The sequence below is a fragment of the Bombina bombina genome, chromosome 5 (assembly GCF_027579735.1).
Source record: "Bombina bombina isolate aBomBom1 chromosome 5, aBomBom1.pri, whole genome shotgun sequence".
Classification (NCBI taxonomy): domain Eukaryota; kingdom Metazoa; phylum Chordata; class Amphibia; order Anura; family Bombinatoridae; genus Bombina; species Bombina bombina.
In genome coordinates this window covers 22788352-22811739 of record NC_069503.1, presented here as the reverse complement: position 1 = coordinate 22811739, position 23388 = coordinate 22788352, and the positions used below count along the sequence as shown (strand labels likewise).

Here is a 23388-nt window from a genome sequence, read left to right as displayed (position 1 = left end):
AGAGGCGCCCAATGGCCTAATACCACAATACCAAGGGACAAGCAAAACATGTAAGACTAATACTCACAAACGAATAGCACCAAAAAGTGCAAGGAAGCAGACTGGAACCTCACAGTTGCCCAGCAAACTGAACAGATGCAGAGATAATTCTGAGTAGTTCTTCACCAGTGAGGTCCTCCTGGTTCCTAAAGGGGAGGATATAGAGCCAACATAGCCCAGTACAGTTTGCACAAGTTTAAGTGTATACTGGGAATATGCACACTTACATGTAGCAAAGCACCCCCAGGTGCAATATACACAGACTGGGACTTCTCAGTCACCCAGCTGACTGTTTCAGCAGATAAGATAGCTCCGAAAACTGATGCAGGAGTATAGATGGTTTCCCAGATAAAATCCAGCAGCAAGTGTATTAGTTAAAAAGAATATTTTTATTTAACCGCTCTTGTGAGCTGCTGGTTCAATGCCGCACCCTGCAGATTCGCGGCCAATCAGCCGTTAGCAGGGGGGTGTCAATCAACCTGATCGTATTCGATCTGGTTGAATTGCAGCGATCTCTGTCCTCCTCCTCAGAGCTTGATAAATGGGCCCTTTAGTGTCACATTAATATCTTTCTGTCCGGTGATAAAATACACAATTTAAGTATTTGCCTTTCAGATAGCAATGCATTTCTAAAGCCAAGCGGTTGCTAGAAACAAAAATCATCTTTAACCATTTATGACAGATAAAGTTTAGGATGTGATAATGTTTTATAAAAAAAGACTCTTTGCTTATTGTTATGATTACATTTTATTTTACTAATCAGGAGAAATAATCAGTGCAAGTGAATACTGAAACATCAATAAATCATCATAAGCAACAATGATACAATAAAGTATTAACATATGAGCTAGAAGAGAAAAGCATTATGGGTGAAATAAGCTGTAACTGTAGGCTGCCAGGTGAGCATTGCTGCAGTAAGGATTGTGTTAGTTGTATCTCAATGTTGTAACCATAAGCCCTGGTGTCCTCATCTTGTTGTTGTCAAGGAGGGACCAATGTGTTACTGATAAAGAGCGACCCACCAGTAGCAGTGAGCTCTGGATCTATATAGGAGATTAGGTGATGGATTTGTCCCCAAGTGTTTAGTTAGTTCAGATTGTTAAATCCTTTCCTTTCTTAAGAAGACTGGCTATTAATATACCCAAGCTATGAAGTATATACTGGCAGCATAGTATAATTCTGCATCCCTGTAGCTCTAAGGAAAATGTATAAATTTACAATATTATGGGTGATCTGCCTCATATTATAAACACATAGGGGTCAAATTATCAAGGGGCGAATGGCCCCTGGTCCCTCTGTTTCCGCACGAGCCTTCAGGCTCGTGGGAAACAGCAGTAAAGTAGCTACTGCTCCTTAACTGGTACGCCGCCTCTGAGTGGCAGATAGCAATCAATCTGATCAAATACAATTGGGTTGATTGACTCCCCCTGCTAGTGGCCGATTGGCCGCAAATCTGCAGGGGCAGCATTGCACAAGCAGTTCACTAGAACTGCTTGCGCAATGCTAAACGCTGATGTCTGGCGGACATGATACGTTACAGCGTATCCTGATTGCAAGGCATGGTTAAATTGGCCTCATAGTCCATAGGCTCAGTAATACACATGGGACTATTAGGAGGTTGGCAATATACTCTTAGCTTAGATCATGTTCTTTAGCTATATGTATGATTGCATTCTATCTAAGCTTTATACAATCCTTAACCGTTATTTATCTTGGTTTAGCAATGAACAATATGTTTGTTTGGTATTATATAATTGGTTTGGAGTATTTTCCTTTAATTTTTCTTTATATATTCTTGTGGTCAAAGTGCTGGATACGATTGCTTTATATATATATATATATATATTTATACATCTCTCTCTTATTTAGGGATTTCTGTCTAGTTCAGGCAAATAAAACACTGCATTATTTATGAGGCAAAGTGGGATACAAATCTGGATAAATATGAGTGTGACTAATTAAATAATCGTTAACAAAAAACAAGGTATGTATGAAGTAATGTCAGGTACCTGCTGCAGCATATTACATTTGTCTGCACTAAAACAGTTTGTTCAGATACGTATGTGTTTTACCAAGTGTATTAGTTGGTGAACCGTTTTCCTTCATTTTTGGAAGTGCTAAGAGATGTGGTAAATGTATTATAAGCTGTTTTTAGAAAACCTATACCAGACTCTACTAGGCCTTTCTTTACGTCTTCTGGAAGTTTATCCTCTTCCTCTGGTAACAAAGCTTCACCCTTCTCAATCTTCTTTATAATCTCGGCTGTCTCTTTGACCTCAGTCAGTGACTTGATCCTCTCCTGATATCTGGGTTTAGCTTCCTGCTTCTCAGACTCTATCATCAGGTCGATGTATTCTGTGGTTGTCAGGGGGTCAGGTCTCAAGGCAATTTCATGGAGTCGTGTCAGACTCTGCGAGGCTCGGTTTATCAGATTAAACACATTTTGTCTCACAATTTTATAATCATCATTTAGTTTTGTGAATATATTTTCTGCAGTCATCACCTCCCCAGAAGCTTTTTCAAAATTATTTTTTATCTCTTCATAAGTTCTCTTCTCTTTTCGCTCCTCATATATCCACCTGTACTTTTGGTTGTGATGAACAGACCAGACACATTTATCAGGACATTTTGTACAATACCCATTTGTCATAGCACAACCGTGTTTTACAATTTTGTCATCCCCATATGCACAATGAAAGTGACATGTGAAGTTACACTGCATACAGTTAGTTACAAATTTACCCCCTGTGTCTTTTTGTAATGGTACAGTTACTGTTATCTCAAACTCAAAATCTTTATTGTCTTCCATTAAACTTCTGTGCTGCTGCAAAGCTCTTTCTGTTTGTCTTATTGCTTCTAGCTGTGCCAGCCCAGACTTGATCTGTGGGTGTAAAGCCTGTAGGGTGACCTCAAGTTCCTTCCTTTCTTTAAGAACTTCCTTAGTCAGTTTAAGACTTTTAGTCTTCATTTGATTTAATGATGTAAAGAATATTTCCATACTGTCTTTGCCCATGTCCCAGAACATCTTATTAAAACTCATGTTACTTGTCTGATTATTAGCGAACAGAGCTGAATTATTAAACTTAAAGTGAACAGGGTCTCCATTGCTGTCCAGAGAGTAGGGTAAGTCAACAGCTTTTATAGCCTCCAGTACTGGGGGTCTCTCTCTATCTGAAAAGTTTATAAGAATCAGTATATTGTCCTTGATATCCTTTCCAAAAATAGAAAACACTGAATTTAAAATGTATTTCTGTGTGTGTGCCAAAGAAGACTGAACTACAAAGCACACAGCATCGATATGGACAATGTCACTGTCATTTGTAAAGAACGCATGGATGGCTTCCATGATCTTTTTGTCCTGTTCTATACCTCGAGTGTCTCCAAATCCTGGGGTGTCTATCAAGGTGAGGGTGAAGGGAATGTTGTATCCATCTTCATGATTCATCTGATACACTGTGACCAGAGAGGTTTGGCTGTGAGCTTCAGACTTATTTGTAACCTCATGTACAAGTTTAAATCTAAAGTCATCTTCCCAGTCTACTCCCAGGATGTAGTTGGCCATTCCATTTATCAGTGTTGTCTTTCCTGTACCTGTGGCTCCTATTAACAATATCACTTTATTTGTCTTAGACCAGTTCATCTCTCCTAAGCTGTATTGTTGATAAGGTTTTTCACAGGGATTGATTGGTAGCTGATATACTGAAGGTTTTTCATTTTTTAACAAACTACTTTTCTTAACTAGTACATGTTTAATGTGCTCTTTTAGTGTTGAAACATTTATTTCATCACTTGGATGGCTGAGCCCATTATCCCCACATTCAGCTGACACACGGATTAGGTAATGTGCCATTGGTATAAGTCCCTCAATAATATATTTTTCTACTTTTTTTCCTAATTTTTTTATAAGCCAACCCTGTTGTCCATTATCAACATCTTCTTTATATTCAACTACATAATCCGCTACTGTGACTCCATCTCCAATTGCTGCAGGTTCCTTCCAATGTAATGTAAGTGTGGATGACCCAGCAGTAACTTTTATTGCTTCAGGTGGGCTTGTTGGACATGTCCTCACTTCATTTAGAACCTCACTAGCCTCACTAAGTCCTAAAATACAAACAGAAGAGTATCTAATTTGGTATATTGAGTTAGGTTTCAGTCCTCTGATTGTGACTGTCTCATTAGCGTCCTCTGTTCTTACAATGGTCCAGCTCTCATCTTTAGGACATCTGTATTCTATGGTATAACTTTTTATAACATTCTTTCCAAATTCAGCAGGTTTGAGGACAAGTTCCACACTATTATGGGTTTTACTTTTGATAAAAGGCAGATGAGGTTTAACTGGAGGCTCAAACTGGGTACTCACTAACTTACAGTTATCATACAGGTATATGGAAACTCCAAGGTAACGTTGGTCTGGAACTGATGAGATAATATATTTAATCTTATCAGTAGAAGCATTGACTTTTGAAAAATGTTTAAATGCTTCCATATATTGTGTTATCTTTTCAGAGGTATCAGTGACCTTGAACCATGGCATGATTTTCTTTTTCTCATAGACATTATTTTCAGACTTCTGTTGATGAGTTTCGAAACAATGACTAAGGTCACATAGATATGGCTCCTCCTTATTTAGTGATGAAAAAATGTAACACACTACATACTGATTTACTGAAGAAGCTACAAATTTATTTAGTGCACCATTAGTTGCTAAAACTGGGATATTTGGTAATATACTCATATAATATTCCACAACTTCCAACTCCTGTTTTTTTAGGGTTAAAAATTCTTCAGTATGGACCTTTCCAAATGGAGATTGTTCTACACTAGTTAATATGTCCACTAGTGCCACCTCCTCTAATGCACCTCTACGGATTGAGGGTAAGGTTTGTGCAAGTTGATTTTGAAAGATGAGAGTAAACTGCTTACAAAGCTCCATAAACTGAGTGATTTTCTTCTTGATATCTGGGAAGGTTTCTGCAGCCGGATGTCTCATCAGATCATAACATTGCATGTTCACATCTGCCATTTCTTGGACAACACTTTCTGCTTTTAAGACAAGATTCCTACTAATATCTCTAACTAACTTGGCAGCTTTATTATCCAGTTTATTTAGGGGATGCAACCAGACTCTCACAGGTACAGCCTTTTCCCCATTGTCTCCCAGTAACTTTGGGAGTCTCCTATAGGTTCTAATGGCATCTTCATATGTTACTGGGTTCCTGTCTATTGGAAAGTCACCATGAAGCGTACAAGTAATCTTATTAACCTGTTCTCCTCCTTTATCATTCATAGATAGAGACACTTGCCCTCCAACTGAAACTTGGGGTATTGTTTTTATCATGGCTAGGAGATTTCCTTGTATATCCTGAGTGTTTTCTGATATGGACACATCTCGATCAAATATAAAGAAAGCCTGTGCACCATATAATATACCAGTGACCACGTGAGTGGCTGTCCCTTTGTCAAAAACATCAGGGTAAGTCATGTTCTTGGTACCTAAATGGTTCATACTCAGCTGCTCAAACTTTGTGGTTCTTGAGTATTTCAGAGTCACTCTGGCCTGGTTTCTAGATCTCTTAGTATCGTTCATGTAAGTAGCTGATCCAGAAACTGTTACCAGACCACAAAGGAAACTGGCCTCCAATGATGCATTAATATTCATAGCAGAGGATTTGTCTGAAACAGTGTCAGATGTTATAATTTCACATGATGTTTCCTCTTGGGATTCTGACACCACATCCTCTCTCAAGGCTTCATGGTTCCATAAAGTGATACCTGAATAAAGAAAGCAGGAACATAGTAAATATAACAGAACAGACTGAGCAGGCAACAAACCAATAGGAAGACACTATGCAGAAAGAAAAACATATTATTGCTATGAATCAGATACATATAGAAACATACTCTACTATTTCTTCATTAAAATTTAGATGTGTGCATTCAGAGGTTTTGGATACCTTGGATGACTGACTGCTGCCTCTTTCACTGCAGAAAGCAGACTGTAAAGCTGCATCCTCTGCTTAATACATCGAGCCCGTTGTATTAAAAGGTTTGTTATTGCAGCTTGTGTCTCTTTGTCAGGTGGGTAGTAATGCTAATCAATATAATAGAATTTAGAAACTGTTACTTAAAAATGGAGAAACATCTGAAATATTTATTTGAGTCAAGAAAGGGAAATTAATAGATATTAGAAACACAAACAAAAATTGACAGAGAGGATTAAGAAAGAAAAAGAAATATAAATAATAGATAACACTGTACAAGGTATTTATACATATACATGTGTACAAACCTATCTTATTATGTTATACGCACATATGCAGACAATGGGGCCCAGTTATCAAGCTCCGGATGGAGCTTGAAGGCCCGTGTTTCTGGCGAGTCTTCAGGCTCGCCAGTAACACCAGTTATGAAGCAGCGGTCTAAAGACGGCTGCTCCATAAAATGTCAAATGACATCGCCGCAATTCAACCAGATCAAGTACGATCGGGTTGATTGACAACCCCCTGCTGGCGGCCAATCGGCCCCGAATACTCAGGGGGCGGCGTTGCACCAGCAGCTCACAAGAGCTGCTGGTGCAATGCTGAATACGGAGAGCGTATTGCTCTCCACATTCAGTGAGGTCTGTCTGACCCGATCCGCACTGTCGGATCAGGTCCGACAGACCTTTGTTAAATTGGCCCCATAGCACTAGCAGTGCGCATACACGTGCACTTGTACAAATGCACATACACAAGAAAACAGCACATGAATATACATTACCACACATACTTATCAGTGGCGGCTGGTGAATTATAAAGATGATGGAACGCTACACCCCACCCCTTCAAATAAAGCCCTTCCCTCAGATGGCTCCTTCCACTACAATATAGACATGTATAGGGGTATATATATATACCTCTATAATATATACAGTATTGTGCAAAAGTCTTAGGCCACCATTAGATTTTTTTGTTTTAGCAAAATTTTCATGAACATCTATATTTGTTTTACGGTCTGTTTATTAAGATACAAACAAATACAGGACATATGTACACAAAAATATAAAAAAAACACAATTTTCAGAACAAAATGATTTCTTCAGGCAAAAGACAGTACAGTATTTTGTGTGACCTCCCTTGGAACTAAACACATCTTGATCTCTTTTGGGGAGACTCTCCTGAAGTTTTTTGAAGTAATCTTCTGGTATATTATACCGGGCTTCTTTCAGATCAACCCAGAATACTTCTTTACATTTAGGTTGTCTTTTATTTCTCTCTCTCTCTGTCCAGGTGATCTCATACTGCTTCTATAATATTTAGGTCTGGACTATTTGGAGGCCAGTCCATGATTGTCAGTGCTTGGTGTCATTATCGTACTGAAAAATAAAACCGTTCCCAATCAGGCGCTTTCCATAAGGAATGGCTTAATGAATTAAAACCTGTCTGTACTTTTCAGCATTCATGATCCCATCAATTCATACAATATCGCCAACACCACTGGCAGAAATGCAGCCCCAAACCAGGGGCAAACATTCATTCTTCTATCTTTCTCCAACTATTCTTCTCACATATTATCGACGATTGGACCCAAAAAATTCAAACTTGCCGATTGGCCATCGGGCACAGCGGGCAAATGCCTGGTAGGCCAACCAGTTTGCTGGGCCGACCGGTTAGCATAGACAAAAATCTCTAAAACCGCAACATGTTGCCCCCAATTTTACAAAGCCCACATATATTATTAAGCCCAGGGCAGCAGCAACATTCCGGACAAATGTTGATGCAAGCTGCCCATGCTGTATATCAATCTGGTTCTACCATCACACCACCAGTGCCTACTAATCAATTTTCCCCTCCGGTGCACATACAAACATCATTGCTCCATTTGCACCATCATTGTGCGTTACCAATGTTTTTAGGCCTTATTCTCCCCCAGAGTCTTCTCGCGGTGCACCTACAACTCAACTGCCGGCTCCGGGGCCTACTTCCGGTGTCGCAGTTCACTCGGCCGCGTCACCGGAAGTGGGAGCAGTTACTTCCGATCTGACCATTTGCGGCCATGGAAGCGAAGGGAGAAGATCGGTCCCTCAGGAGCTCCAAAGTGAGCACCATGAGGAGACCTTGGTTGTGGGAAGGGACTTGGCGAGCAGGGGGAAAGTGGTAACGGCGCAAGCGCCCCCCAGCATGGCGGTATGAGTGCTCATAGAGGTAGAGGAAAGGTTAGAAATGTGGGCCCACAAAGAGGTTGAATGCCTAAAAAAATCAATTAATACCAGACTAGCTCAAATTATTAAAGGAGGGGGTATGCGCTCTACTAAAAGAGGTCACAGGGTAAAAAGACCCCTTGAATTTGCACAATCAAATGTTAATACTGTGGGGCCTATTTATCAAGCTGCTCCATAACCTGTCCGCCTGCTCTGAGCAGTACGAGTACGATTGGGTTGATTGACACCCCCCTGCTGGCGACCTATTGGCCGTGAGTCTGCAGGGGGCGGTGTTGCACCAGCAGCTCTTGTGAGCTGCTGGTGCAATGCTGAATACGGTGAGCGTATTGCTCGCTGTATTCAGCGAGGTCTGGCGGACCTTATACGCACTGTTGGATCAGGTCCACCGGACCTTGATAACTTGGGGCCTGTGTCTCAGAGCCATACAGCTTTATCCAATCACAATGTGGCTGCTTTTCCTATTAACCCTTTAGGTGATGTGCATGGCATGAATGTTTCTGTCTGTGAGCCAGTGGAGGCTCCTCCATTTGAGCACACTCGCACGTGCCCCCCCCCAGCATCCCAGAAGAAAACAGAAAAAAATATATAATTTTTACAATAGCCCCCTACTGTAAAAATAATATATTTTTTTACCCCCAGAAAAAAATACAATACAAACTTATTTTCTTTTTTTTTATTACATTTATTTAATGATGTAGTAAGTTACAGTGTATAATATTATTTTACACAATACAGCCTGGAGCCCCTGGCCCCTGTACTAATTTACTCTATCTAAGCCCTAACCGCACGTGCGATAGCTAAGCTATGGCACTGTGCTTTGCGCATTCTAAAATTGCCGGCTGCGCAGCTCCCAGCCTCCCCATCCCCATAGTCTGCTGTTCGCACACTTCAGCCTGTGCGAGGGGTGGGAGGTGTTAGAGAGAGACAGGCAGCAGGCCAGCAGCAGCCAGTGACAGAGAAGAGCGTCATCACTCACTCAAAAGGGGCCTCGATCATCCTGGAGGAGCCCTCTGAGCGGCACCAAAAGTCTGTCAGTGGCACATTTGCGCGGTAGCGCCTGCCTGCACAGTGGCAGCATCCTGGAGTCTGTGTAAAGGAGTGGTGAGTGAAAGTTTAAGCAGGAGCTTCTAAAATAAAATTGTGATTAACACACTAGGGAGCTTATTATGCACTGTGCAGCAGCAGTACTAAAGACCCCCAACCAGGGCCGTTTTTAGGGGCGGGCTGCGGGCAAACCGGACTGTAGTAGCATTAGGATCAAAACTTATGTCTGCCACTGTGTCTGACCACGCAGTGCAGGGAGAGGGCCATAAAACCGGCATCCTGAAACAGGGCAATTTGCAGAACAAACTTCTATCACAGGCTGCCTTCTCTGTGCTGAAAGCCCAACCCCCGCTATTGTCTTCACTGCTGTGTTCAGCAAGGGAGTTAGCTGAGCTAAATCAAACTAAAAAGGCACTATTTTTTCCAACAACTGTGTTAGAAAAAAATAGTGCCTTTTTAGTTTGATTTAGCTCAGCTAACTCCCCTGCCGAACACAGCAGTGAAGACAGTAGCGGGGGTTGGGCTTTCAGCACAGAGAAGGCAGCCTGCGATAGAAGTTTGTTTTGCAAATTGCCCTGTTTCAGGATGCCGGTTTTATGGTCCTCTCCCTGCACTGCGTGGTCAGACACTTACAGTGACATGAAATGCTCAAAATGCTGGATCTCCAGGCCAGGGAGTCTCTGCTGCTACTAGTCAGACTGCTTCCTGAGATAGTAAGTAAATGTAATGTGGGGCTTACTAGATGTGATCGTTTTTGGGGGGGATCAGATGCAACCAACTGCACCACCAAGCAAAAGAAAATATGAAAGTTCAAATAAAGTTGCTCCCTTCTGAAATAAAGCAAGCATATATATATATACAAAAGTGGATCCCCTGTGAAATATAGTGTGTGTGTATGTGTATATATATATGAATTTGAGCTATTTTTGTGCTGTATATTTATTGTTTTTAAAACTGAAAATTGCTCTGTAAAAGGCAGTTAGAGGTTATAAATCAGTCCCTATCTCTAAGGAACTGATCAAGTTAGTGATAAACACCCCTTTTCCCCTTTCTTGATTTTTAACTCCTGAATGCCTGTGCACATAATTCATGCTAACTCATAAAATGATGCACAGATTTACAGTACATGAATTCTGCACACAGTTGCAAACAAGATGGTTTGTTTACATTTTTTTTTTTCCTATGATAATGTTATCAGCCAAGACAAAATTTAAGTTTATTTTTTTTCCTATAGACAACATTTAAAAATAGGCTTGTGAGGTTTATGTGCATTGGGTTTAACATGAGGTTAAAAGCATATGATACACAAACACACACTTATATGTATGTGTATATATGTTTTTCCATATGTTTAAGTCCATGTTATCCCCAATATTATACTATGCATGTATAATTAGTGTCTATCTACATGTATTTATGTTGTGATTTTTTTTCTGTCCCATAAATGTGTGTGTATAAGTTAAATGTGCATGTTTTGTGCGTGTGTTGTGTGCCTGCATGTATGTGAATACTGCATGTGTTGTGTGCCTGCATGTATGTGAATGCTGCGTGTGTTGTGTGCCTGCATGTATGTGAATGCTGCGTGTGTTGTGTGCCTGCATGTATGTGAATGCTGCGTGTTGTGTGCCTGCATGTATGTGAATGCTGCGTGTTGTGTGCCTGCATGTATGTGAATGCTGCGTGTGTTGTGTGCCTGCATGTATGTGAATGCTGCGTGTGTTGTGTGCCTGCATGTATGTGAATGCTGCGTGTTGTGTGCCTGCATGTATGTGAATGCTGCGTGTTGTGTGCCTGCATGTATGTGAATGCTGCGTGTTGTGTGCCTGCATGTATGTGAATGCTGCGTGTGTTGTGTGCCTGCATGTATGTGAATGCTGCGTGTGTTGTGTGCCTGCATGTATGTGAATGCTGCGTGTTGTGTGCCTGCATGTATGTGAATGCTGCGTGTTGTGTGCCTGCATGTATGTGAATGCTGCGTGTGTTGTGTGCCTGCATGTATGTGAATGCTGCGTGTGTTGTGTGCCTGCATGTATGTGAATGCTGCGTGTGTTGTGTGCCTGCATGTATGTGAATGCTGTGTGTTGTGTGCCTGCATGTATGTGAATGCTGCGTGTGTTGTGTGCCTGCATGTATGTGAATGCTGCGTGTTGTGTGCCTGCATGTATGTGAATGCTGCGTGTTGTGTGCCTGCATGTATGTGAATGCTGCGTGTTGTGTGCCTGCATGTATGTGAATGCTGCGTGTGTTGTGTGCCTGCATGTATGTGAATGCTGCGTGTGTTATGTGCCTGCATGTATGTGAATGCTGCGTGTTGTGTGCCTGCATGTATGTGAATGCTGCGTGTGTTGTGTGCCTGCATGTATGTGAATGCTGCGTGTGTTGTGTGCCTGCATGTATGTGAATGCTGCGTGTGTTGTGTGCCTGCATGTATGTGAATGCTGCGTGTTGTGTGCCTGCATGTATGTGAATGCTGCGTGTGTTGTGTGCCTGCATGTATGTGAATGCTGTGTGTTGTGTGCCTGCATGTATGTGAATGCTGCGTGTGTTGTGTGCCTGCATGTATGTGAATGCTGCGTGTTGTGTGCCTGCATGTATGTGAATGCTGTGTAGTACAGTATTTGTATGTTGTGTGGCGGCATGTATGTAAATGGTGGTGGTGGTGGGGGGGGAGTGGGCCTTTTTGCCCTAAAATGCCCGGGCCTTTTTTTGGTCCCAGTCCGGCCCTGGTGGTGTCTTTACAGTGTCAGGACTCTCAGGAGGACGAGGTGCAGACGTGTGTTGATTGCACAGAACTAGCTGCCGGGTAACAATTATAAAATGTTCAGTAAAGTTCAGTTCTCCCTTAATTTATGCGGGCATGGCGAATCCATCATATTAATGACATGTTAACAGAAACTGCACTGTTTCTATTAAAGCCCGGTTACGGTACCTGCTCAGTTTTTTTTTCAAATACTTTATTAGACAGTGCTGAACTCACTTCTTCTAACATGAAAATACAGGACCTGCTTCTGACATGCATAGTGTGTTTTAACGAAAAATAACAGACAATGCCTTTTCATGTTTGAAGCGAGTTCAGCACTGATAGATGTTCTAGCTTCCCATTTGCTTAAAAAACCGCGGGACTAACACAGACAAACAAAAACAAAAGCAGCTCTGCTTGCAGAACAGACAGAACGGTGTGTAAAATTAGTTTTCAATAACATTCATTTCCAGACCAGAATATTTTCTGACATGTAGCAGCATTTATTTTGTTCCACTAGAAGTAGCAGAGCAATCTTTGACATTTGGCTGGTATTATTTATTTATTTGTTACGTGCTCTATTTGAAAGCATAACTCAGGAGAACAAACTGCTCCTCATACATACTCATATTAAATAAATATTTTTGTCATACACAGTGTGTGTGTGTGTATGTGTATGTGTTGTGTATGCATGTACTTATCTATGTATGTGTGTATGTGTGCGTGCATGTATGTGTGTGTGTGTGTGTGTATGTGTGTGTGTATGTGTGTGTGTGTGTGTGTATGTGTGTATGTATGTGTGTGTATGTATGTGTGTGTATGTGTTGTGTAGAATTATTAGTGTTTAAAGGGGCAGCTCTCTAAAACTGTCACATTACACAGTTTTGTGTAATGACTGATTAAAGCTACATTTATTCAGGCAAAATCTTTTAAGTTATTGTGGCATAAAACAACTTTAGATTGTAATATAAAAAATGTAACTGGACATGGAACCCAAATGTTTCCTTTCATGATTCAGATAGAACAATTTTAAACAACTTTCCAATTTACTTCTGTTATCTAATATGCTTTGTTCTCTTGATATCTGTTGTAAAAAAAGGATACCTAGGTAGGCTCAAAAGCAGCAATGCACTACTGGGAATTAACTGATGTTTAGTGCCTGCACATATATGCCTCATGTCATTGGCTCACCCAATATGTTCAACTAGCTCTCAGTGAGATATTGATGCTCTTTCAATAAAGGATACAAAGAGAATGAAGCAAATTTGATAATATAAGTTATATATAGATATATATACATACACACACACACACATTAAAATGGGCGGAGCCATCTGAGGGGCGGGGCTAGTGCTCCCCCATCCTCAAAAGTCACCAGCCGCCACTGCTGTGAGCGTATTTTAGCCCACCAAAATCCATCAGCAAGTGTGTGCATGAGTGATGCTGACAGGGTGAATGTTACTTCAGTCAGGCAGGAAAGGACTAATGTGAATTCAGATACTTTGTATGTTGTTAATGGTGTTGAAAAATATTGATGGTAGGCAAAATTCACCTTCATCCCTGATTTCTAATGTATCTCCATCCACAACCAATGTCCAAAGGGCTTGCGATTTGCTTAATCTTTTGCAGGGAGTACTAGGTGCAGCTAGCCAAGCAGTCTACAGCAGTTCCCATGAGTCCACCTGTGGATACGGCCACCCCAGGCACATCCAGGGAGCAGCCTAAACTATCCAACACGTTATCAGTGCCTCATCCAGGACCACCCCCTGATGCTGTTTTGTCGGGAAAAAGCCATACTGTTACCCTGTATTTACTCATGATCAGCAAGACTCTTCTGACTCCACTCCCACGGATACTGACTCAGACAGTGACAAGTCATTAGGTTTGCAAGGGAAGGGTCAAAAGAAAATGTTTCGCATGATCAAAAAAATATTGAGAGAGGGCGCTGGCGTGTCTAAAAAGAAGGCTAGTTTAGAACCTCCCAACCCCCTCCTAGGGATAACCCGGTAGCTAATATTGCAGATTTAACCCCGCCAGAGCTATTTCAGAAAGAAGGGCGGCTCTATACGTTGATGCAAGCTCAGGTAAAATGTATTCTTTACATGCCCATTTGCGACAAAAAATAGTTAAAATAATACATCAAGGAAAGTATATTAATATTTTTGATTTATACATTGAGGCGTATAGGCAAAAGGAAAAAAGTGCAGATGGGACAGGCCCTATTAGATTTAAGCACCCGGACTCCATTGATGAGTGGCTGCAGTGTTTTAGGGTTTTCTCTTCTTGCTACCTTGATAAAATACCCTTCTCAAAATTTAGCTATATTAAAATACACTGACACCATACACTGGATACAGCGTAATCGTAGTGAGGGTGCTTAGAGGGAATATGACTCCGAATTCAGGAGAAAAATGGCGGGTAATCAAGCACTAACTTTTTACTCCACTGACAACCAACGGTAGCAGCGTATGGACCCCCATGGTGCATCCACCACTTCCTTTGCTAGTTTAAATCCCCAGCCCTTTCGGAACAAAAGACTTAATAAAAAGGGGAAGTACATATTGGGCATTCCAGGACAAAAAGTGTGACAGGGGCAACGCGTGCACTTTCAGACGCACATGTAGATTCTGCTCAAGGTCTCACCCAGGAAGTGACTGCACAAAGAGAAAAGACAGCACCACAGGCAGTAGGTCCTCTAATTCTCTCCTGGGACAAAAGAGCAGAAACCTTGGTGAAGGTCCACGTGCTTGAACCCTGGTTGCGGTCTAATCCAGACCAGGACATAGCCAGAATGTAATAGGAGGGTTTTACTTATGGTTTTAGAATTCCCATTTTTCAAAATATCATGATTTCACACTTAATTTCGGCATACCAACACCCTGAAGCGGTGTTGGAGAAAATATACAAGGAATTGTCCTTGGGCCGTGTCATGAGATGCAGGACATATGCAGGACACAGCAATGATGGTACAACTCTATTTTATTACAGAGCATAGCAATACACATCCAGACAGGTTGATTGTACTAAACTAACTGCGACACAGACACCGGACCTAAGCCCCGCCCACATGCTAGTGACATCACATCCTGCTATCATCACATCTTCCCCTTTTTCAAAGACAAAGCATACATTCGCATATATTAAATAACAAGGTACACCAACAGGGTATACAACAACATTTTGTTTTAGAACATTATAAAAACAGATAGATTAGAAAACATGAACAAATAAATTACATCCTGACTTGGACATCGGGGTAGACTACCCTAGTCCACAGTGACCATGGGATTATTCTGCCCATACTTCCGGTCACTGTTCTAGCTAAAGTCAGTCCCTGTATCGGGCCGGAAGCCTCACCACTCTTCCGCTTGATGTAACTTTGCATGAACTGTCCTCTGATACAGAAGATGGTGAACAAGAGTCTGCTGGAGGCAAAGATATATCCCCGCTATGATCTTGCTGAGGGGAAGGCACCTCTCTTAGAACAGGGGATCCCACCGGCGGTGGTACTGAGGTATCCGGTTCCAGACTCTCAGGTACAGGCTGAAGATGTCTTCGGTTACGGCGTGTAACCGTCCCTCCCTCTGTAAGGACTGTGTAAGACCTTGGTTCTGGAGAGCGGCCCACTACCGTAGCAGGCGTCTTCCATTTCTTCTCATCATCCAGTTTAATTCTGACACTTTGGCCCGCTTTCAGTTCCTGTAAAGGCCTGACAGAATGTCTCCTGTCGTAGAAGAAACGATAACCCTTTTTGGCCTCTTCATCCCTCCTAAGGACTTCGTCCCGAGGAACAGGGCCAGGCGGCTTGAAGACACCCACTGAGGGTAAAGTGGTGCGAATCTGGCGTCCTAGCATCAGCTGTGCCGGGCTAAACCCGGTGGCTTGAATGGGCGTCGCCCTGTATGACAAGAGGGCTAGGTACGGTTCAGATTGCTTTAGAATGAATTTTGTTGTTTGAACTGCCCTTTCAGCCATTCCGTTGGCCTGCGGATAATGTGGACTTGACGTGGAATGTACAAAATCATATTCCCTGCTGAAAGCACTGAACTCTGTAGAAGCGAACTGCATGCCATTATCGCTCACCAGCTCCATTGGAATGCCCCAGCGGGCGAACAAGCTCTTCAGGCGAATGATAACGGCCTGACTTGTGATATCATTCAGGGGTGCTATTTCCAAATACCTGGAATAGTAGTCGATAACAACAAGAAACTTTTTCCCGTGCAGTTCGCACAAATCAGCAGCTATTTTCTGCCATGGCCCCGCAGGCAGCGGAGTAGACATTAAGGGCTCCCTTCTCTGAGTAGGCCGGCGTTCCCGGCAAAAGGCACATTTAGACACGTGATTTGCAATGTCGGAGCTGATCCCAGGCCACCACACAGCTGTAGCTGCTCTTTCTCTGCACTTTGTAATGCCTAAGTGGCCATCGTGAATCCTGTTTAACATCTCCTTCCTCATGCTGACAGGAATTACAATACGGTCTTGGAACAGCACCAACCCCTCCAGCTCCGTGAGCTGCGACCTCTCTGGCTGGTAAGCATTTAAAGACATCCAGGCTGCCCGGCTCTCGGGCCAGCCATCTCTTATGTACCTTATAACTTCTTGCAGATCTGTGTCCAAATATGTCTCTTCCAGTTTCCTTGAAGAAATGGACTTAGAGGCCAGAACTGAATCAACATACACTTTTACATCCGACTCTGTGGAGGATTCTTCAGCAGCAGCCAGTGGGAGCCTGGACAGTGTATCTGCCACAACCAGCTGCTTCCCCGGCACATGCACTGCCTGAACATTGAACCTGAGTAGTCTCATTAAAAGTCTCTGGCATCTCAAGGGTGTTTTGTCAATGTCATAAGAATTGATAAGAGGGACTAGCGGTTTGTGATCAGTTTCCAGACTAAATTTCTCCAAACCCACTAGATAACGCTGAAAGCGCTCACAGGCCCAAACTGCAGCCAGGCACTCTTTCTCAATTTGAGCGTATTTTGACTCCGCAGCCGTCAGTGTGCGGGAACAGTAGGCGATGGGCTGTAGTTTGTTGTCATTCAGCTGCAGGAGTGCAGCCCCCAACCCATAACTGCTTGCATCAGCACTAACCACAGTCTTTTTTGAAGGGTCGTAGAACCCCAGCACTGGGGCAGACCCCAGCAGGGACTTAGCATGCAGGAACGCTTTTTCTTGTGAGGGTCCCCAGACCCAGGCAACATCTTTCTTAAGCAACTCTGTGATAGGGTGCAAAACTGTAGATAAATCTGGAAGAAACTTGCCCACGTAATTTACAAGGCCCAATATCTGTCTCAGCTCATGTACATCAGAAGGGCTTTTCAACTGTTCGATAGCCCGAATTTTCTCGGGGTCCGGCTTGATGCCATCCCCGTTGATGATATGCCCAAAGTAGCATAATTCAGTTTTCCTAAAATGACATTTTTCTTTATTCAGCTTCAGCCCAGACTCTTTGATAGCCTGCAGCACACAACTCAAACGCTGATCATGCTCCTCCACTGTAGACCCATACACTAGAATGTCGTCCATGACGACTGCTGTGCCCACGTGGCCACTCAGGAGAGAACTCATTTCCCTCTGAAAGATCTCAGGAGCGGAGGATATCCCAAAGGGAAGTCTGCAGAAACAGAACCGACCTACCGGAGTGATAAAGGTAGTCAGTTTGCGGCACTTTGGATCCAGGGGGATCTGCCAAAAGCCGCTAGAAGCGTCTAATGTGGAAAAGAACTTCGCCCCAGCCAACTTCGGGGCTATATCTTCCAGTGTCGGCAGCACAAATCTCTCCCTCTTCACTGCCTCATTCAACCTTTTCAGGTCCACACAGATGCGCACCTTTCCGTTTTTCTTTGCAACTGGAACAATGGGGGCACACCAATCAGTTGCTTCAACAACCTCTTCAATAACCCCCATAGACTTCATGCGCATGAGCTCTTTCTCCACTTGAGGCATGAGCGGGAACGGAATTCTACGAGGAGTAGAAATACTGTACGGGACTGCGTCACTTTTAAGTGCTATACGGACAGGTTTGCAGCTCAGTAGGCCCAACTCGCCAAACATATCTTCAGAGATCTCATTCACTCTGGCCACGAGGCCCAAGTCACAGGCTGCTTTTCTGCTCAATAAACTGTTAACACACTGACCTCGGATCACATGCACCCACATGGTGAACTTCCTTTGTTTGTACTCACAGCTGGCAAGAAATTTCCCCACACAATCAATGCGGCCACCAGGACTATGAACATTTGTAGTAACCTTCCCCAGCTGGGGCTGTCGAGGCAGTTTCATAAATTCAGCAAAAGACATTACAGTGATATCAGCTCCTGTGTCAATCTTAAAATCAACATTGGCTCCCATTACAGTAAAGGTAACTTTCCAATCTTCCTCTGAGCTTGTCCGTTCCACAACAGACCCCACAAAAGACACTTCCTGACCCTCCTGGTCACTGTCCACCTGCATCTCCATAATGTATTCAGTTTTACACACCACTTCAAAATGGCCTATTCTGTTACATTTTCTGCATCTTTTATCTCTGGCCGGGCATATAGCACTCTGATCATGAGCCCGGTAGCACCGTGTGCATCGGCCATGTTGCGCCCATCCACTTCTAGGCCTTTCCAGTACTTTAGATCTACCGCTCACACTGTGCCTTTCACTAGTAATTTTCCTAGACTGTTGCACTTCATCCACAATACTCTCAGACCTCAGATCAGCACTTTGCTTTTTCACCAGTTCACTCTGGCGGCCATCCTAATAGCCCCGTCTAACGTTAAATCAGGCTCTAACTGCAGCTTCAGGGAGACTTCAGCATCTGCAATTCCAATAACTATTCTGTCTCTGATTTGCTCTTCTTTAGCAACACCAAACTCACAGAATTCAGCTAATTCATACAGGCTGCGCACAAATGACTCCACAGATTCTCCCACACGCTGATTACGTTTGTGAAAACAAGCTCTCTCATGAATCACATTTCTTTTGGGCACAAAGTGGGCACTGAGTTTATCCATAACTATATCAAAGTTAACTTCGTCCCCTTCTTGGAAAGTAAAAGCATTGAACACTGGCTCTACATCTTTCCCCATAGAATATAAAAGAGAATTAACTTGTACTTCACCACTCTCCTTGTTCAGTTTGGATGCAATCCTGAAGCGCTGAAACCGCTGACGCCATGTGGGCCAAGCTGCAGGCTGAGAAAAGTCAAAAGGCTCAGGTGGGGTAAACTTTGACATCGTCATCATCAGAAACAGAAGCGTAGTCCAGAACTTCTGACACCATGTCATGAGATGCAGGACATATGCAGGACACAGCAATGATGGTACAACTCTATTTTATTACAGAGCATAGCAATACACATCCAGACAGGTTGATTGTACTAAACTAACTGCGACACAGACACCGGACCTAAGCCCCGCCCACATGCTAGTGACATCACATCCTGCTATCATCACAGGCCGCATGGCAGGACCATTTTCTTCCCCTCCACTTCCAAATTTGGTAATTTCATCGCTAGGGATAGTTCCCAAAAAGGACTCTGTAAATTTTTAACTTATACAGCACCTCTCATACCCAAAAGGTAGCTCAGTTAACAACGCTATCGACCCACAACTTAGCTCAGTGCATTACCAATCATTTGATAGTGCTTTAGATCTGGTTAGACAGGCAAGGCCGGGTGCTCTATTGGCGAGATTGGACATAGAGTCAGCTTTCTGTTTATTACCGCTTCATCCTTCAGTTTGCCCGCTTATGGGGTGCAAATTTCAGGGGTGTATTATGTGGATTGTTGTCTGCCTATGGGCTGCTCCCTGTCGTGCGCTCTCTTTGAGGCCTTTAGCCCTTTTTTGCACTGGGCAGTAGCCAGTAGCGCCAGCAGCGATTCCATAGCACACTACCTTGATGATTTCCTACTGGTTGAGAGGGCTGAGTCAGGTGAATGTTTAAGGTTAATGACCAGAATGTGCAGTATTATATCCCATTTTGGGGTACCACTAGCAGAGGACAAAACACAGCATCCCACTTCATGCCTAGTTTTTCTAGGCATAGAAATGGATACCGTAGCAATGATTTGTAGATTGCCAGTTGATAAAATTCAGGCATTTTTGGAAGCGGTTCGAGTGGCTGTTTCCGCAAAGTTTCTTTTATTAAAGCAGTTACAATCCCTTCTAGGGCTGCTTAATTTTGCTTGCAGAGTTATCCCCATGGGGAGTCTTTAACCGTAGGTTAGAAAGACAGCTTAGTGGCAGAGTTAAACCTTCTCACAGAATTACACTCAAAGAAGATTTACTTGCCCGACCTGGTAGTTTGGTAGACTTTTCTCTGCCAGTTGAATGGGGTATGAGTATGGCGCTCGAAACCTATCTCCAGTCAATTATTTAATCTTTTCACAGATGCTGCAGGGTCACATGGCTATGGGCTTACTTCCAGGGGGAGTGGAGTGCAGAGCACTGGCCTGGTACTTGGGCTGCTCTGGGCCTTACTCGCAATTTAACCATCCTTGAAATTTTTCCCATAGTCCTGTCCATTGAACTCTGGGGTAATAAATTCTCAAACAAGACCAGTTGTATTCTGGACAGACAACATCAGTGTTGTATATGCAATTAATAGCCTGTCAGCCACTTCTGGAGTGGTGGTAACTTTGCTGTGTCACTTGGTGCTGCGCTGTCTAGAACTCAATGTCCAGTTCCAAGCAAGACATGTCCCTGGAGTTTATAACGTAGTGGCAGATGCTTTGCTGAGATTTGAGTGGGAGACTTTTAGACGTCTAGTCCCTAGTGCATCCCCAGTTGGTTTACGTTGTCCTGACTTCCTTTGGCAGGTGGTCGTTCCTGGATAGCTTTGTTGCCCTTGGTGCCTCCTCCTTAGCCCCATCGATGTGGCACGCTTACGTGAGACTTTGGAACGAGTGGGATCAGTTCTGTCTGTCCAGGGGTGTAGAAGCTGCTCGGGGGCATCAGGGAACTTTATGCGACTGGTTGGTGAGTCTGCACACAGGCGCACATCAGGGAGCCATCCAATCCAAATTAGCTGCTTTGTCTTTCTTCTATCGGGCATTGGCTTTACCCAACCCCACTAATTCCTTTTTTATTTGGCAAGTGGTTAAAGGTTGGGGGAGTGCTCAGCAAAGGAAGGTTGACGCTCGTGAAATTATCACTGAGGAGCATCTCGAATGGTTGGTCCAAGTGCTTGATAGCACTTGTTCCTCTCCATTTGAGGTCCTACTTTTCGAAACTGCGTTTGTGCTGGCTTTTGCTGCAGCACTATGAGTCAGCAAGCTAGTCGCCCCCTCTAAGCAGAAGATAGGCTTGGGGTTCAACTTGATCACGTCAGAGCCGGAATTATCCCATGCTCAAAAACGGACCAGTCAGTGAAGGGCACTTGGCTCTCCATTCTGCCAAAGCCCGGCAGGGCTTGCTGCCCTATAGGTATAGTTAACGCATACTTGTCCTGTAGACCCCAGGTTTCAGGTCAGTTCTTGATACATGCAGATGGTAAATCCCTGTCTAAAATTCCAATTTAGTCAGGTCTTGAAGCATGCAGCAATTAAAGCGGGCCTAGATGATAGCAAAATTGCACCACATTCATTTTGCATCGGGGCAGCTATGCAAGTGGCGCTACTAGGCTCTTCAAGGGAGGACATTAAATGTATAGGGCGTTGGAGTTCCAATTGCTTTAACAATTATGTCCCGATTGTATAATTTAACATGTGCTTGTCTCCAAATACTAAACTTTTTGTCTCCACAGAAGCTAACCCCGGAGCAAAGTGAATCTGGATTGTAGGTCACTCCTTCATCCATTGGGCCTCTATCTGATGCTCCTCCCTACCGGTCGGCCAGAATTTAGATTTCCCCGCACACAAAGCCTCTGTTAGGTGGTTGGGGAACAGGGGAATGTGCTGGCCACAACTAGCTGAGGTGATAACTGGGGCCCTCTCACGATGGGGGAAACCTCAACTCCTTATCCTTCACCTGGTGGGCAACGATGTGGGGGCTGTCCCAGTACTCAAATTGATAAAGATTATGCAGTCAGATATCAGCTGGCTTCAAGTGCGTATTCCGGGAATAGTTATAGGGTGGTCTAACATAGTTCCCCATCTGTATTGGAGGCATATGTCAGCCCATATGGTGGCATATCGGATAAGAAAGAAAATTAATGCCTCCCTTTCCCAAATCATCACAGGGTCTAGTGGCTTCGTGGTACGGCACAAAGCCATATTGGAACAGAACTTTATAGGAGGGACAAGGTTCACTTATCAGATTTAGGGCTTGATTTGTTTATAAAAGATATTAAGAGGGCTATTTCTCCCTTCCTGTAAGTCAGGTTGTGGTTGGTGGCGGCAAGAGCATTGGTAAATGCTTCCTTGTGGCGGGAGGTCTCGGCCCTGTTGCGCATGAGAAGGTTGATAGGGGTGAGTGATGACATGATGCTAGGGTTAAGGCTGTAGCAGAGTGGGATAGGAGAAAGAGGGTTGGTGTTAGGTGCAACATTGTTGCAGGTTAGGAAAGGCCCCTCTTTACTGGGTAAAAAGCTGATGACTTCCATGCAACTTCCTCTTCTCCATCCGATCCAGTCTGAGACGTTTTTTACCTCCCTCCCATCTCCTTCTGTTTCATGGCGGCTCACATGTGAATGGCAGGGCTATGGCTACTCAACCTAAGCCTAGATAAGTCCATAGCAGTATGGTTTGGATCTCCTTTCTCCGTCTATTTGGTTTGAGCGGCTTGGTAGCGGAGAGTCCTTATTCTCAGGTGGAGATTTATTTACTGGCGGCAGGAGATCTCAGCCCTGTTGCGAAGGAGAAGGTCGCTAGGGGTGAGTGATGACCAGAATTCAGGGAGGGGCGGTAGGCCTCACGTGCACATGAGGTAACCCCTCTCTCTCCCCCTTGGGGGGTGGTCATGTGAGCTCTGTAACCCCTCAGCATCATCTCCTTTTGAGCAGAAAATCCTCTGCTGCTGTTTCCGTTGGGCCGTTGATCTCCTTGCTGTTCTGGGTTTTATTGATCTCTATGCCGCCATATTGTTGTTCTGTTGGTTAAAAATGTAGTTAATAAAGTTAAAGTTTAATAAAAATTTGACCTGTGGCGGTCAAAATTTTTCCCTCTAAGAAGTTGTCTGTCATTATTTATTATTGCACATATTTTATATTATAGAGTTAATAAGTTAAGTGTGTGTTCCCCTTTCTCTGCTGGAAACATTCTGATAAGCATTTAATCCCTTAGAGCATGGGGCCGGAGCATGGTGACCGTGCAGTTGATGCTGTTTTCCTGCAGACAACTATACAAACCATTGTCAGAGAGAGTGGAATTTTTGGCTCTGTTAAAACATTCTCAAAAATAGTGGTCAGTGGAGCGGTAGAAAAATAATTCCTGAGT

At 43.4% G+C, this 23388-nt stretch overlaps 1 protein-coding gene across 1 annotated transcript in view; it reads right to left on the bottom strand.

Annotated features, from left to right (window-relative positions):
* Nucleotides 1-762: 762 nt before the first annotated feature.
* The window catches only part of LOC128661246 (uncharacterized), a 121714-nt gene continuing 99088 nt past the window's right edge, over nt 763-23388 (bottom strand). The window contains exon 4 of the mRNA XM_053715524.1: nt 763-5814. Within this exon, the coding sequence (XP_053571499.1) occupies nt 2120-5814 (3695 nt within the window). The 3' untranslated portion in view covers nt 763-2119. The remainder of the gene's footprint in view (nt 5815-23388) is intronic.